Source organism: Thunnus albacares, chromosome 4, assembly GCF_914725855.1.
Source record: "Thunnus albacares chromosome 4, fThuAlb1.1, whole genome shotgun sequence".
Classification (NCBI taxonomy): Eukaryota; Metazoa; Chordata; class Actinopteri; order Scombriformes; family Scombridae; genus Thunnus; species Thunnus albacares.
In genome coordinates this window covers 33,418,891-33,433,200 of record NC_058109.1, presented here as the reverse complement: position 1 = coordinate 33,433,200, position 14,310 = coordinate 33,418,891, and the positions used below count along the sequence as shown (strand labels likewise).

General features: G+C 38.4%; 1 protein-coding gene across 3 annotated transcripts in view; it reads right to left on the bottom strand.

Moving 5' to 3' along the window:
* hdac11 (histone deacetylase 11) overlaps positions 1 to 14,310 on the bottom strand; it is a 36,866-nt gene that overhangs the window by 9,785 nt on the left and 12,771 nt on the right. For all 3 annotated transcript variants that reach the window (XM_044349077.1, XM_044349078.1, XM_044349076.1), the window contains exons 6-8: positions 8,613 to 8,655; positions 6,551 to 6,627; positions 3,247 to 3,309 (exon numbers count right to left, since the gene is read on the bottom strand). In XM_044349077.1, coding sequence (XP_044205012.1) covers positions 3,247 to 3,309; positions 6,551 to 6,627; positions 8,613 to 8,655 — 183 coding nt within the window. The remainder of the gene's footprint in view (positions 1 to 3,246; positions 3,310 to 6,550; positions 6,628 to 8,612; positions 8,656 to 14,310) is intronic.

Sequence of the window (14,310 nt, the reverse complement as noted above, 5' to 3'; positions counted from 1 at the left end):
CACAGCCTGAGACTATAAATCAGCTCATATGCTACCGAGCTCCTACTGACTGCAGTCTTATTAGTCTTATCCTCTCCCCCTACTGTACTATAAAAGATTGCTGTTTCACTGCCATTTGTTAAGTGTCAGCCAGAAGCCTTCACTGCTGGCTTCAAACAGGCCTTTCCTTCAGTACTTTATAACAGATATCTTCCCTTATTGAGCTTAAACATCTGTATTAAATGTTAGAACCATCTATCACTAGTTAAAAAAAAACACACACATAATCAAAACGGCAGTGGGACTGCAGCATCGCAAAATAGAACAGTTTTTTCTTTTTCATCTGAAAGGAACAGAGGGGATGTTTTTTTCTGTAGTAGATGTCCTCTACCAGATAACAGGATATTAATGGTGAGGAGCGATTGATGATCTTCTGCTACGGTTTCTTCTAGTCCCACAGTGCAGGGTATTTATGGTAATTTATTAGCCGTGTCAATAACTTAGTGATAATAACACATTTCTAGATAGACATATTTGATATCTTGAATAAAGAGACAGATTTAAAGAGAGATTTTTTACTTATGTATATACTGTAGTATATACTGTAATCAGATGCTGGGACTGACAAGAAAGACACAGACATTATCAGACTACCAGATAATGAATGATGAGAAAGTGAGTGAGAATGAAAGTGTTTATAACATTTTGTTTCTCCATATAAAGATGGGCAAAGATAAAACCAACATCATGCTCCTTCTCACAGACTCTCTAAGTGTGAACTCTGTTGGAGGGATGAAGAGAAATTCCCTCATTCAGTGTTTTTATAATAATGGTGATAATGTGTCAGTATTTAACTGGGATGACATCTGGTGACCTTGAAGACTGTAACATATGATTCACATCATATAATACATGTCACTCAACTGTATGTAAATGAAATGGACAAAATACTAGAAACACTTTTTAAACAAAACAAACAAAAACGATATATTAGCTCCACCTCAGAGTGTACCATAGAAGTCGATACACAAACAAAGTAGTAGTGGCGTTTGCATTGTTGTGGGTTCAATGTCAATAGAGAGGTCAACTATCACTTTGTCTTTATTTAGTAAAGGTTTATAAACATGTATTTCACACATAAAATCATACTCAGGGTACCTTACCACACACAAACAGCCCACACTGTATAGATAGTACACACACAGACAGATAGGACCATGTTTCCACAGCAGGGCTCCAGTCAAGCTAGTTATAAACTGAACCTAAAATTTATCATTACTGTTTTGTTGTTGACTGGGTGAATGAGCACAGCTTTCAAGCTATAAACTCAATTTATGTGGAGGACAAGAGCACTTTACGTCTCATGTTTCAGGGTTGTAATTAGGATTTTACTGCGTATCCCCAATATTTCACTCTTCCCAATTATCTGCTGAGAGGGGCACTTCAGGAGCATCTCCATGCCCTCATGCAGATTTACTCTTTTGTTCTTCTACAGCCTTCATGAATTATTTACTCAGTATCTGTATTGATCCCAAGTGGGTAGCTACCAGTCTGAAAAGTGATGCCAATGTGGAGGTGCCTTAAATATGTATTCTTTCTAATGGCCAGCAGGGGGCGACTCTACTGGCTCCAAAAAGAGGTCTGATTGTATAGAAGTCTATGAGAAAAAGACCTTACTTCCCACTTGATTTATTACCTCAGTAGACACTTTCCTAATGATTTTATGGTCTCAACCGCTAGTTTCAAGTCTTCTTCAATACAGCATGATGTTCATTTTGTAAATTATGGTCCCATTTAGAGTAAAATAGATGATAAAGCAGGGTATGCTTTAGAGTGTTGCTACCTTGTGATTGACTAGTTGCTACCATGGCAACAACGTTGATTATGTAACATAACCATGGCGTAACCCCAAATTCACAGAGTATAGGTGTAGCTCTCGCTATTTCACAGTGTCTTTTCAGTTCATGAAAGTTAATTTTGACATTTTGGTTGCCTAAAAAATTCTTGTTCAGCATTTGTTTGTGGTAAAAGACCCTCTAAGAAATCTGCTGGTCGCTACATTTTGTGTTAATGGTTTTAAGCCTGTTTTTTGCTAGCGATAATTAGCATTAACACTATCAGAGTTAACCATAGACTGTAAATGCACCGTGCTACTCAGTCACTTCTGGCTCCAAAAATCAAAGATGGTGACAGTAAAATCGCTAAACTCAAGGCTTCAAAATGACAGTTCACAAACCAATGGGAGACGTCATGGTGACTACATCCATATTTTTTATTTTACAGTCTATGATTGATCCCCTGCTTGTGTCAACAGGTAAAGGCTCATCATTACCAATGAGCTGTAGCTCATAATGAATAAAGCTATATTCCTGGAATATAGCGACACTGGACCTCAGGAACATCGATGTTAACACAGTTCTCAGGGCTAATCATTTCTGTACTTCCAGTTCTGACAGAATCAAAACTAGCTCAGATTTCTCTTTATGACAATTTTCAGTTTTTGCAAAAAAAGATTTCAGTTAGTTTCAGAGGTTTCTTTTGGTTTGGTTCTGCCAAATAAAATGGTATGTTATCACGGTAATGAAAGGGATATACAAAGACACAAAACATCTATGTGTTTTTGGTATAATCAGTGAAAAACAACATGGTTAATGTTAAGTGTCCTTGGTTGAGTCTGGCAGCTTTGTGTTGAAAATTTGTCTATTAAGACTGTGGGCTACTAAAAAATATCCATGCACATTGAATGAATAGTGGTTGCTCAGTTATAATATAAAGTTATAAGAATAAAACAGTTTTGTGTCTTTATATACAAATTCAATAAAACAATTTTTTACAGTAAGTAATAAATCTACAGGCCATATTAAATATGTATAATATAGCAATAATATACTGACGCATCTTTATGGCACTGTTTTTGACAAAGTTATTATGCAGGCGTTTTCCACTAAAACAGAATTATAATGTGTTTAAAGTCATAAAAAGATAAAACAGTATCTCAAAACATACAAATTACAGTGTCAACAAACCCATACAAATAGCTGACATTACTGCAATACTGCTAAAGCTGGCCCACAGCTAGTTTGCACTCAGCTGCCAGTGGAGATGTTTTTAGATGCATTACACTGAATATGACAGTAAGGGCCAATTTTGGCCTGCAGGGAGCCTCATTGATTGGTGTAGTGGTAAAAGGGGGGTTATCTTGCCATCAATGTCATCTCCTAAGCAGCAATACACATTGACACAGACAGAGGTAATGTATCGGCTCACCTGATGAGCATCCAGATCGATGATGGTAGCCCTGGAGATGCCTTCCACTCTCTCAAACAGAAACTGTGAGATGAATGGGAAAACATTTTCTTTTTCTCTGAAGATGATACATTCACAGTTTATATTCCTGCTAAGGGATCCCATATTAAAACTTTTACTTCTGAGATGAAACTACAGCACATTTGAGCTGATGTGCACAAAGAAAACTAGCTGGATGTCTTTCTCACTCTTACTTATATTGAACAGATTACAGCTGTATGTAAACATTTTACTGTATGTATTACATAAATGTAAAAAACTTTAAAGTGAGACTATGGAACTTTTAATGATGAGTGATGCCATGGCCGCAGGAACAGCATTGGGTTGTGAGGAAATTTTAGCTTAGTGACCATGGCCAGAATTGTACGTCACATGACTCCCACTGGTATGTTTCCAATACACAACCAATGCCTTTTCTTGTCATTATGAAATAATAAGTCATAATTATGAGATCCGGAAGTCATAAGCGCTCCCCTTTTTTCTTTGGTGAATCAAATGCGCTTCTGTATAAATGACCAAAATCCCATGAAAAGCCCAAACCAACAATGCATTTGTCCAATTTTTCATACTTTATGACGCTCAATCTTGTCTGTAACAGACTCAATCCCATTCATTTCTAAAAAAGAACCAGATATTTAAAAACTGGTCACAAGAATTGTTTCATTTCTTAAAAATGCTCTGTAATTTCCAAAAAAAACTGGACACTGTAGCTTTGAACAAACTTTACTCAAACCAATGTAAATATTGCATTTGCCAGGGATTACTTTCAGTGGCAGATTAATACACATTTAGTACTCTATTGTGTAAGCAGCAGGACATGTTTTGGCCACCCCTTGACAAATAAAATATTTTGGTGATTTTGTAACTGAAAAGCTATAAACACAATCTCTCTAGGATATGGAAAAACACTAGATTTTCCGCAAACATTAATGCATAGTTACTTTTTATGTCATAAATTGAAAAAATAAAAAATAAAAACATCATTGTGGCATGTACAAAAGTTTGGGCACCGTACATAGTCGATACTTAGTAACACCCCCTCTGGCAGATATCACAGCTTGCAAAAACTTTTTGTAGCCAGCAAAAAGTCTTTCAATTCTTGTATTTGGGATTTTCTCCCATTCTTCCTTGCAAAAGGCCTCTAGCTCTATTCTTGGGCTGGCTTGCATGCACACCTCTTTTAAGCTCTTTCTACCCACAGATTTTCAGTTATGTTTAAGTCAGGGGACTGAGAGGGCCATTCCAAAACCTTCAGCTTGTGTCTCTTGAGGTAGGCCATGGGGGATTTCAAGGTTGTTGTTTTTTTTTTTTTTTACAGATGGTGTGATGTTTGCTTCCAGAATTTGTTGGTTTTTAGTGGAATCCATTCTTCCCTCCACCTGTGCAGTGTTTCCTGTGCCACTGGCAGCAACACAAACCGAAAGCATGAGAGATACATCCTCATGCTTAACAGTTGGCAAGGTGTTCTTTTCATGAAATGCTGCTCCTTTTTTTCTCCAAACATACCCTTTGCTGATTGTGGCCAAAGAGTTCTATTTTAACTTCATCAGTCCACAGCACTTGTTTCCATAGAACATCAGGCTTCTGTTGATGTTCTGTTGCTAAGTTCTGATGTTGAATTTTATGATGAGGACGCAGGTAAGGTCTTCTTCTAGTGACTCTTCCATGAAGGTCTTGTTTGTGCGAACATCGCTGCATAGTGGAACGGTGCACCACCACTCCTGAGTCTGCTAAATCTTCCTGTAGGCTTTTTGCAGTCAAATGGGGGTTATGATTTGCCTTTCTGACCAGCATACAAGCAGTTCTCTCCAAGAGTTTTCTTGGTCTTCCACATCTCATCTTGATGTCCACAGTTCCCCAAAATTGCCATCTCATAATTACATTTCACACTGTGGAAACTGCAAGCTGACAACACTTTCCTATCATCTTGTAGCCCTCCCCTGCATTGTGGGCATCAATAATTCTAATTTTCAGAGTCTTACACAGCTGCTTAGAGGAACCCATGGTTGCCGAGTGTTCACACAAGGTTTGATGAGTCAGTATTTGTAAAGCTTTGAAATTGGCACCAGCTGACATTTCCTAATGACAAATGTTGACATACCTCAGGCAGGAATCTTAGACTTCGGAACTCTTATGGTGCCCAACTTTTGCACATGCCACAATGATGTTTTTATTTTTTCTTATTTTTGTTCAATTTATGACAGAAAAAGTGCATTAATGTTTGCAGAAAATATTGTGTTTTTTCCCCAAATCCTAGAGAGGCTATATTTACATCTTTTCAATCAAAAAACAAAAATCACCAAAATGTTGTATGTCAAGGGGTGCCCAAACTTTTTCATACAACTGTATATGGGACTGACTCAAAATACACAAATGTGCCCATGTTAATGATAATGAATATGTCACCCAGTGTAATGGTGTGGCTCATTGGTATGGTTTTAATAATTTTTGGACGACAATGTTGGTCTAAGCTAGAGGAGCAAGATATATTAGGTTCTGACTGCACACGCAATACTTAATAGGATCAATTCATTGTTGGTTTTGATCTATTCATGCAATTTGTGGAGTATAAGAAAAATATAGAAAACCGCCATCCTTATCCATTAAGTTTCGTAGAACTGTATCAGTAAATCATTTTTGTTTCATTCATGGGTGTGGGGAGTTAGCCACGCAAGTTAGGACTCTACTGCCCCTGCATTACGGGCTCAAAATCATGTAACGGAAGCCTGAAAATGTTTTTGGTATATGCACCAGGAAAGAAACTTACATAGGAATGAATATGACACCATCTTGGAACATGGTATCCAGTTCTCTTAAAACATCAGCGCCATAAGCAGGAAACAACAAACATCCATCCTGGTGAGCTATGATATGTTCATATCTTGTTTTACTTTTTGTGATAAAACCAGAGATGGGGGTCGGAATCCATAGTCCTCATTCAGCTGAAGCTTATCTATCTAAGGTCTTAGCATTCTTAGTTGGTAGTGTGAAATTCGTTCTTAAAAATGTGAACCTATCCTATTAACCTATTTGCTAACATTAGCCACCATAAGCTACTGGCCATACCATACCAAGTAAGAGATTTAACTTTTCATTTTTAAGAGGAAGACTTATTTCATCATTCAGTTACATAGTTTTGTTTTAATCAAAAAAGAACTCTAACTGAATCTGACTAATATTCACTCTCCTCTCTGCATGTGATCATAACCAATGTTTGAATGAATGTTTCCAATGAGCTAAAATTGTGAACATCAGTCTTACGTACCTTGATGGCCAGAGTGATGTCAGCGTAGGCACAAAAGCCCCCTCCCCTGTCACTAGAGCAGTGGTGGAAGCCTCCTCCTGGGACACAGAAAATCCACTGGCTCAATGTCAGGCCCATTAGACTAGCCAAGCAGGTCACTGCACATCTGAGGAGTCTATTATTCAAAATGACCATAATTGGCTATTTGAAATAGGCTGTTATTGAGTTTATTGCTTTGTATAAGAATGGCTGCTGTTTCCCTGTGATACAACCATAGGTACTGACAGCGGAGTGGGACTGTTCAATCACCACTAAAATGCCTGAAGAGCAGCAGTGAGCAGGGATGGAGAGGAAGACTGTGGAGAGCCTTTTTTTAATGTGGATGATAACCATTCATTCAGGTTAAGAGTTATGGTCCCCTCTGCCCTGCTATGCTCATGTTCATTAAACGATCGTGTAGAGTAGAATATTAATAAAGGCGAGTAAGGTGATGGCTGAAATATGATTATCATTTATTGCCTGGCTTTCAAAAACTCTTTTATAAAGCCTCTACATCCTCATAGTGTTGAGACACAATATGCAGACATCAGACGCATCTGAACAGCCTTTATATCTTTATTAAAATCATGTTTATTTATGCAGAACAACCTTTCCCTGATTCATCAACAGAATGTGTGAAGTAGCTGAGTAAGCAGGAGGTACAAAGTAAAGATCTGATGTGGCTTTTTTGGTTCCCTGCTTGGCTTCATAAACCAGGGGTGGAATAAAGGATGACCCTGACTTTTCAGCTGAAGACCTCGGAAATAGTGTTCAACTTTCTATCATAACATTGAATTCTGAAATAATTGATACGGTTGTGTATTGGTGAACATTGACACTATCAAAGCTGGCAAATCACACTGATGATCAGCTCTTCTGGGAAGGCATAGAGAGATATTTAGGTGGTGATAATGACATTAGCAAGCGTGATTTTCTCAAGATAAAGATACGTTTTTTAATTGGGAAGCACTAATAGTGTCAAGTCTGCAGGTCTGTTGTAAGGAGATGCAGGTTGCGTCAGCATGATAGCACAGATTATAGCCTCAGATCTTTGCTTTTATGCTTTGAGAGGGAATGGTTCTTGTTAATATCTGACTGACTGCTGTCAAAATTGTTCTGGAAGTGAAGTGTGAAATTAAGTGTCATCCTGGGATCTGGATGAAAAAAACGTAGATTTGCATCAGACTTTAAAATCCAAGTTGAATGGTTTTGTCATTAATGCAATGGCACATCATTTAAAGTCTCCCTCCACTCAAAAATGTGTTTTTCTTCTTGTTCCGACAGTTGAATGTTTGAGCTTCACTGCGTAGAATGATGTGCAGAGTTTGACACTCGACGGCTGTTCTCACATTTAACTGCTGAAGGAGAAAAGTTTCTCTGTGCACAATGAAAGGCCAATTTTAAAGGGCAGGCCTAGCAGCATGATTTGTGATATCACAAATACTTTTGAAGCCAAACATGGACCAGTATTCAACTTGATGTGGAAACATGAAGCCTTAAGTGCACAATCACTGAGAATGGACTTTACAGTGAAGCAGGAGACATCTTGTGTCCAGCAGTTAAACTTCTGAAATATTTTTGAATATTTATAGATTCTGGAATTAATAATAATGAGGGAGAAAGAGTAGATGTAATTTTAAGGATTTTAACAAGTTAATTGAATGTTTTTGTGGAAAAACCACATCAGACATGAATTATTATTCAAAGTAGAGTATTTTATATACAGTACATGTCTGGAGGGGATCTTTAATAAAACCCTGTGTCCTCAACATTAGATTCATATATAACAACCTTACTAATTAGCAAACACGTTCTGTAATAAATATAATGCTGCCTGGAAGACACTTTTTATTCAGTGGCATTGAATATGTGTCAACAGTGAATTTAACCCTGGCAGTAATTACATTTCTTTGAAAACATATATGGTAGGAGATAGAGCTGACCACTGACAGTTGACTCACTCACATATTGGAGTTAGATACCATGTAACTGCATTGTATGCTGATTGTATACAGAGCGGCGTCTGTGCTGGAAAGTCACTTACCTACATTTATGGCCCATCCTCGGTCAACAGCCAGTTTTCCTGCCTGTGGAAGATACGTATTTCAGTTCAACATTTAATATCAATTCAGAAAGATGTATGAATATGACCCCATTTTCAGTGATACAGAATTTCAATTTATGAAAGAGAATGACCTTTTCCAAATAAATCAGAGAATGTAGCAACAATCACAGAAAAAAAAACAATAATTTCTTTAAGAAATCAGAAATATGTCCCCAGGCGGTTCATACAAATGCTGATTTTCTGTGTAGCGCACAGATCTGTGTAACACTTCAAGTGTTATAGTGTTATATGGTTGCAAAAGCTATTCTATTAGATTTTTTTCCATTCATAAATCTGACACCCAAACATGAAGGAGGCATAAAGTACATGGCTTCTAAATTTACATACAGACACAAGACATTATACAACTCCTCCTGGAGGTAGAGTAAGCTATTGGGTTCAAAGGAACTGTAATCACAGATTTTAATGTGGAGGCATTCTTTCATTTCCTTCTTGACCTTTGGTGGTTTGACCTTTAGTTCCCTGCTGATATGACACTAGACACTAGTGGTGTGCAATTAAATGTTTACAGGTTTTCAAGTAACAGCTGATGTATCCATCAATCCACTATGTCCTGTCTGGTGCAAAACCAGCTCAACTTGTACTGTAGGTCACTGTGGATAGTGAATTAAATAAATGCTTAAAGGAATAGTTTTACATTTTGTTGTACTCAAACACAAATATCAAAAATGACGAGTTGTTGTTTAAGTGGGAGGTACATACTGGAACTACTTCTTGATGAACAAGAGCCAGGTGCAGTGAGTGTGTACAGCTTTCAAAGTGTTGTTGTCACGGTGAGGTTGCAGTTTTGTACCATTGTGCCTGAGAGACCCATGGGGATCACAACAATATGCTCTTCGACCGTATCAGCACAGAAGTGCTGAGCAAATGGGCAAACTGTTGCTCATCAAGAAACAGTTCCAGCAAGTGACTCCCACAAAAAAATAAATAAAAAAATTTACACCTACATTTCTGTTTTTGTATGGGTTAAACAAAGAAGATATTGTAGGTGGTAAGTCTTCTTTAAAGGTGATGGTAGCTGTGTATTGTTTCACTTTGGACAGAGCCAAGCTAGCCATTTCCACCTGCTCCAAGTCTTTATGCTAAGCTAGGCTAACCACATCCTGACTCCAGTTCTGCACTTAACATACAGCCAGGAGATCAATCCTCTCATCTGACTTGTGGAAAGCAAGAAAATAAGCATGTTTCTCAAAATGTTGAATTATTCATTTAAATATAAATAGAATGATATGCTGGAGCATTCATTTATACCTATAGAAAAACATGCTAACAGGCATTTTCACCTTTCCATGGGGACCTCTCTTACAATCACACTATATGTTAAATCTACTCCTGAAAGCAGTGTTTGTCTTACATGTTGATCAACCTAATCCTGATGTGCACATGAGGAAGAGGTTATTTAGGGCTGGTTGCACCACTGGTTCATCCTCTTAAGAAACCATTGAAGGCTTATCTAATACACTCCACAGATAAAGGACATTCTTAGGAATGTAGTTACAAAACATTCAAATCACTACATTCTTCTCAAGGGCTGATGGCCAAAACAGTTCAGACACGCAAGTTGCATTCAAGGAAATCCAAAAGAAGGTTCCATACTGTATGTTTTTTGTTTGTTTTTTTTACTAAGAGGAATGCACACTCGAAATGAAGGATGTCCCGTTGTCCCAGGGACAATATAAATAGCACCTGGGACTGTATGGAGAGCCCTCTCCTTCAAAACCCCACCCAAACTGCACACCACCTATCCAGTTACCAGACACAGCGCCCATAATATTGCCAGCATCTCTGCTGTGAATACTGACATCTGATCTCAAATTCAGTGTCCATTTTTAATTCTTAACTCAGGAATGGTTACTCTAAATGCCACTTTCTCACTCTCTGGATCCTTTGATCCAGCTGTATAAATCTAAATAAGAACTCCATTCTTGTTGCAGATGAGACTTAACTTCCTCACTTTATCTCCTAATTTCTTTTTTGTTGTTGTTATTATTCAGTATGCATAGATCAACTTCAGGCTCTTAGATTAGCCATGATGGTACAACTGACCACCACACTTGTGGGCAGATATTGATATCAATAAAAATTTCCTCCACCTTAGATTTTAGTTTATTTCGAAAGTTTGTTTTGGCCTTTCTCACTCTACTTCCGTTTTAAGAGAGGCGATTTAATTTCTGTCCGATCAGCGCTCTCCAGCTGGGTCGCACGCAATGTCCGCTGGTTGGCAGTGCAGGATGACTGGATAGGTGGTGTGCGGTTTAGGTGGGGTTGAAAGGACTGATCTATAGGACTGGGACAGAAAGATGCAGTGTCTGGGACAATTCTGGGACAGTAGAGAAATGTCGGAGCAAATTTGGATAAACTGACCACATATTGGAAACCTAAATGGTTACTTTCTTGCCCGTAAAAATATTAAAAACCTACTAAAGTGACATATTAACAGTCCTACAGCGAATGTGAATGACTGCTAGCTCATTCAATCATTCATGATCAATCATTCATGATTAGTCACTCACATGGAACTCACGGGAACCTGTATAGCTAAACATATGACCCAATTCTGAATTTTCACACGCCCCACAAAACATCTGTGTAAGAGTAAGTAAGGGCCGCCGAGTCTGTATGTTCCCCACATGTTGCACTTTTGATAAGCGGAGCAAGGTATATAACATTTGGCTGTGTGTATAAATGGTCACAAAAATTGAACACTGTTAAAATGTTAATATGCAGTGTTATTCAAGGTTGCTTTGTCATAATATCAGTGCCAGAAAAGTTGCAAGTGCTAATTGAGCTGCACCATATTGGTCACTGTCAATATACCAGCGTGGTGCCCGTTCAAAATGTGTCTGTTTGGAACAGTACGATAGCTTGGACTCTGGTATTGCTGCTTCAGTGTGTAGAAAAATGAATACTGTTGGAGTGAGGTGTGAATGAGTATAGACATCAACAATATGAAAGAAATTAACATTCTATTATAAACAGATGTTAAGTACTGAAGTAATGAATTTGCAGTATTGTCATTTAGCTATTTCAAGTTAGGCCCTACGTAATTTCCAAATCATCAAATTTATCCTGGGTAAGAATATTCACTTAGACTGATCCAAATTCATTTTCAGATTTGTTGAAATGCTCCACTCTAGTAATGGAGGACGGTCACCATTTCAACACCGGCTCTTTCCTCACTCCTGGACAGCATACTCGGCACTAAAACACAGAGTTGAGCGGCTCACTGTTCGCTTGTTTATTCAAAGTTTAGTAATATTAAATGTGTCATGTGTCCAAGTACGCCATGTGAAAACTGACTTCCTGAACAGCTCTGCTCTCCGCCTGTGATCTTGACATGCAGTCAAAGAGCCCCGAAGCCCCGCCCCACTGCTGCAGAGCTGAGCGACTGAGTGAAGGTTGTTATTAATATTAAAACATGTTGCGTGTCCAAATTGTACCAACTTTGACACTGCACGTCCCTGGGTCCCCAGCAATACAGCCACCAAATGTGAAGTAGATCAGATGAATGGTTCTCAAGATATGCAAAGGACACACATACATACATACAAACAGACAGACAGACGGAGTGTGTCTAAATAATAATTGCACTGTTAAAATGTATGCAATTGCGTACAACCTATTGTACTTAAGGACAGGTTTAATGAGCAGCAATTTTAGAATGAAAAAGAAGAACTTCACTTTGGGACAATGGTTTTTAAGTGACAGTGACAGCTGATAGTAGAATTTGGGACAGTTGCAGGACACTGACGAAAAAAGTTAATTTCGAGCCCTGATGCTGTTACATGCACAGTGGCAGCTGCTCCTTTGAAAAGGCAGGTCAGGATTTCTCTCTTGGATGAAAAAGGGAGCCTCTCTGCCATGTATTCCTGGAGCTCAGCGTGTAGAACGCCTGAGGGGAGGAGATATGAGCTGAGGAGATTGTGTGTAAATACCAATATGGCTCTCTGATGGATGGGTAATAACACACATTAGCATGTATGCACACACCCTGGCCATGGCTCTAATACTCCACTCAGTCTAGGGAAAACAAGCACTCAGGGTAAAAGAAAGTAGCAGGCATATTGCCCTCTAATTTCATCTGCATGATTTCATCAACCATCAGGCCCATAATGCATGTGTTCGAGTGAGCCGCATGATGCTGCGCCTGATATCCTTTGTAATTATATCAACTATATGCACTGAAAACCATACAGTACATACACTGATCAGCTCATCAACATTCATGTCTGCAGCCGTACTTATATTGTATGAGCTTCCTGTTTGTTTCTTATTCCTCCTTTTTGCATAGCAAGACTAATAGAGGTGGTTCCTAGTTTCTCCTCATGCTTCACTGGAAACAAAGTAAGCGGCGCAAAGAGGACAACATCATTCCGTTTCATTTTTAGTGGGAGGACAGAAAACTCACAAACAAACCATCAAGACACGCTCAACCCAGATAATTTGAGACATTACATGGACGAGAAGCTCTTATCATGGAAAGTTGGACAACACAATCACTTTCAATTTTTTAAACTCAAGCTACTCTGTCTTACCTCTTATATATATTTTCAATTTTCATTTGCTAATACTAAGCAGAATCACAGTGATAAAAACCACTGAAGCTGCAATTTCAATTCATCCCAAACAAGAGCAGTTTGGACATTTCTGCTCCTCTATAGATACTTGACAGTTTCTAATCAGCTTACTGTCAATCACAGAACAACCTGCTGGAGAGTAAAGCTGCCAGTATTCTGACATTGGACAATTTCTGTAACTTTCCAAAACTGACACTTTAAAGAACACGTTCACAATTTTTTAAGTCTGTCTTAAAACAACAGTCAGGTGCCCAAATGAACATTGAAATAGGTTTTTCTTGCCATAATCACTCCTTCTGTTCATACAGGTTATTAGAAGATCCCTTCATAATGCACTTACAATGTAAGTGATGGAGTTTCAGTCATCCAAATGAGTCAAATCATGTAGAAGTCCCTCTTTGTGTTACTACACTTCCACCACAACTCAACAAGGAAAACACTTCATCAGCATTGTGTGAACATTGTTTGTCAAGGGTTTGAATGTAACAGACATTCATTTATATGTAAGATTTCTGCACTGCAGGTTTAAACTGATACTGATTTTTTTTTTTTTTTTTTTTGGGTGGGCCTTTTTTTTGGTGGCTAAAATATGTTTTGCTGCTGATGCTGTCCACAGAAGTACAGTGCTTATCCTGCTGTTTATCATGGTTAATGCTACAGTTCATCATCTCCTAATATCTAGTCAAACTGTGAATATAGCACATTAGTTATCGCCAGGCCCGTGTGTTGTGTTTACTATCACAGAAGAGAAATAAAATCCCTCGTTCATTTAAAACGTTGTCTGTCTTCCATCACTTATCAGGCTTGGTAACATTATAGCAGCTTTGTGTGAGAGGTACAAACTGAGACTACAGTTAGCCAGTGTTCTGCTATTCATACTTGGCGCGGCAGCTGAAAATGACATAGACCTTGGTGTATTGCCTATTACATCACGATTAATGAGGAGCCAAAGAATTTGGCTGAACTGAGTTTTCAAGGCTGTTGACTCATTCATCACACCTCGCATGACTGGTTAACCTCTCCAAACGCGTGTCGTCCCA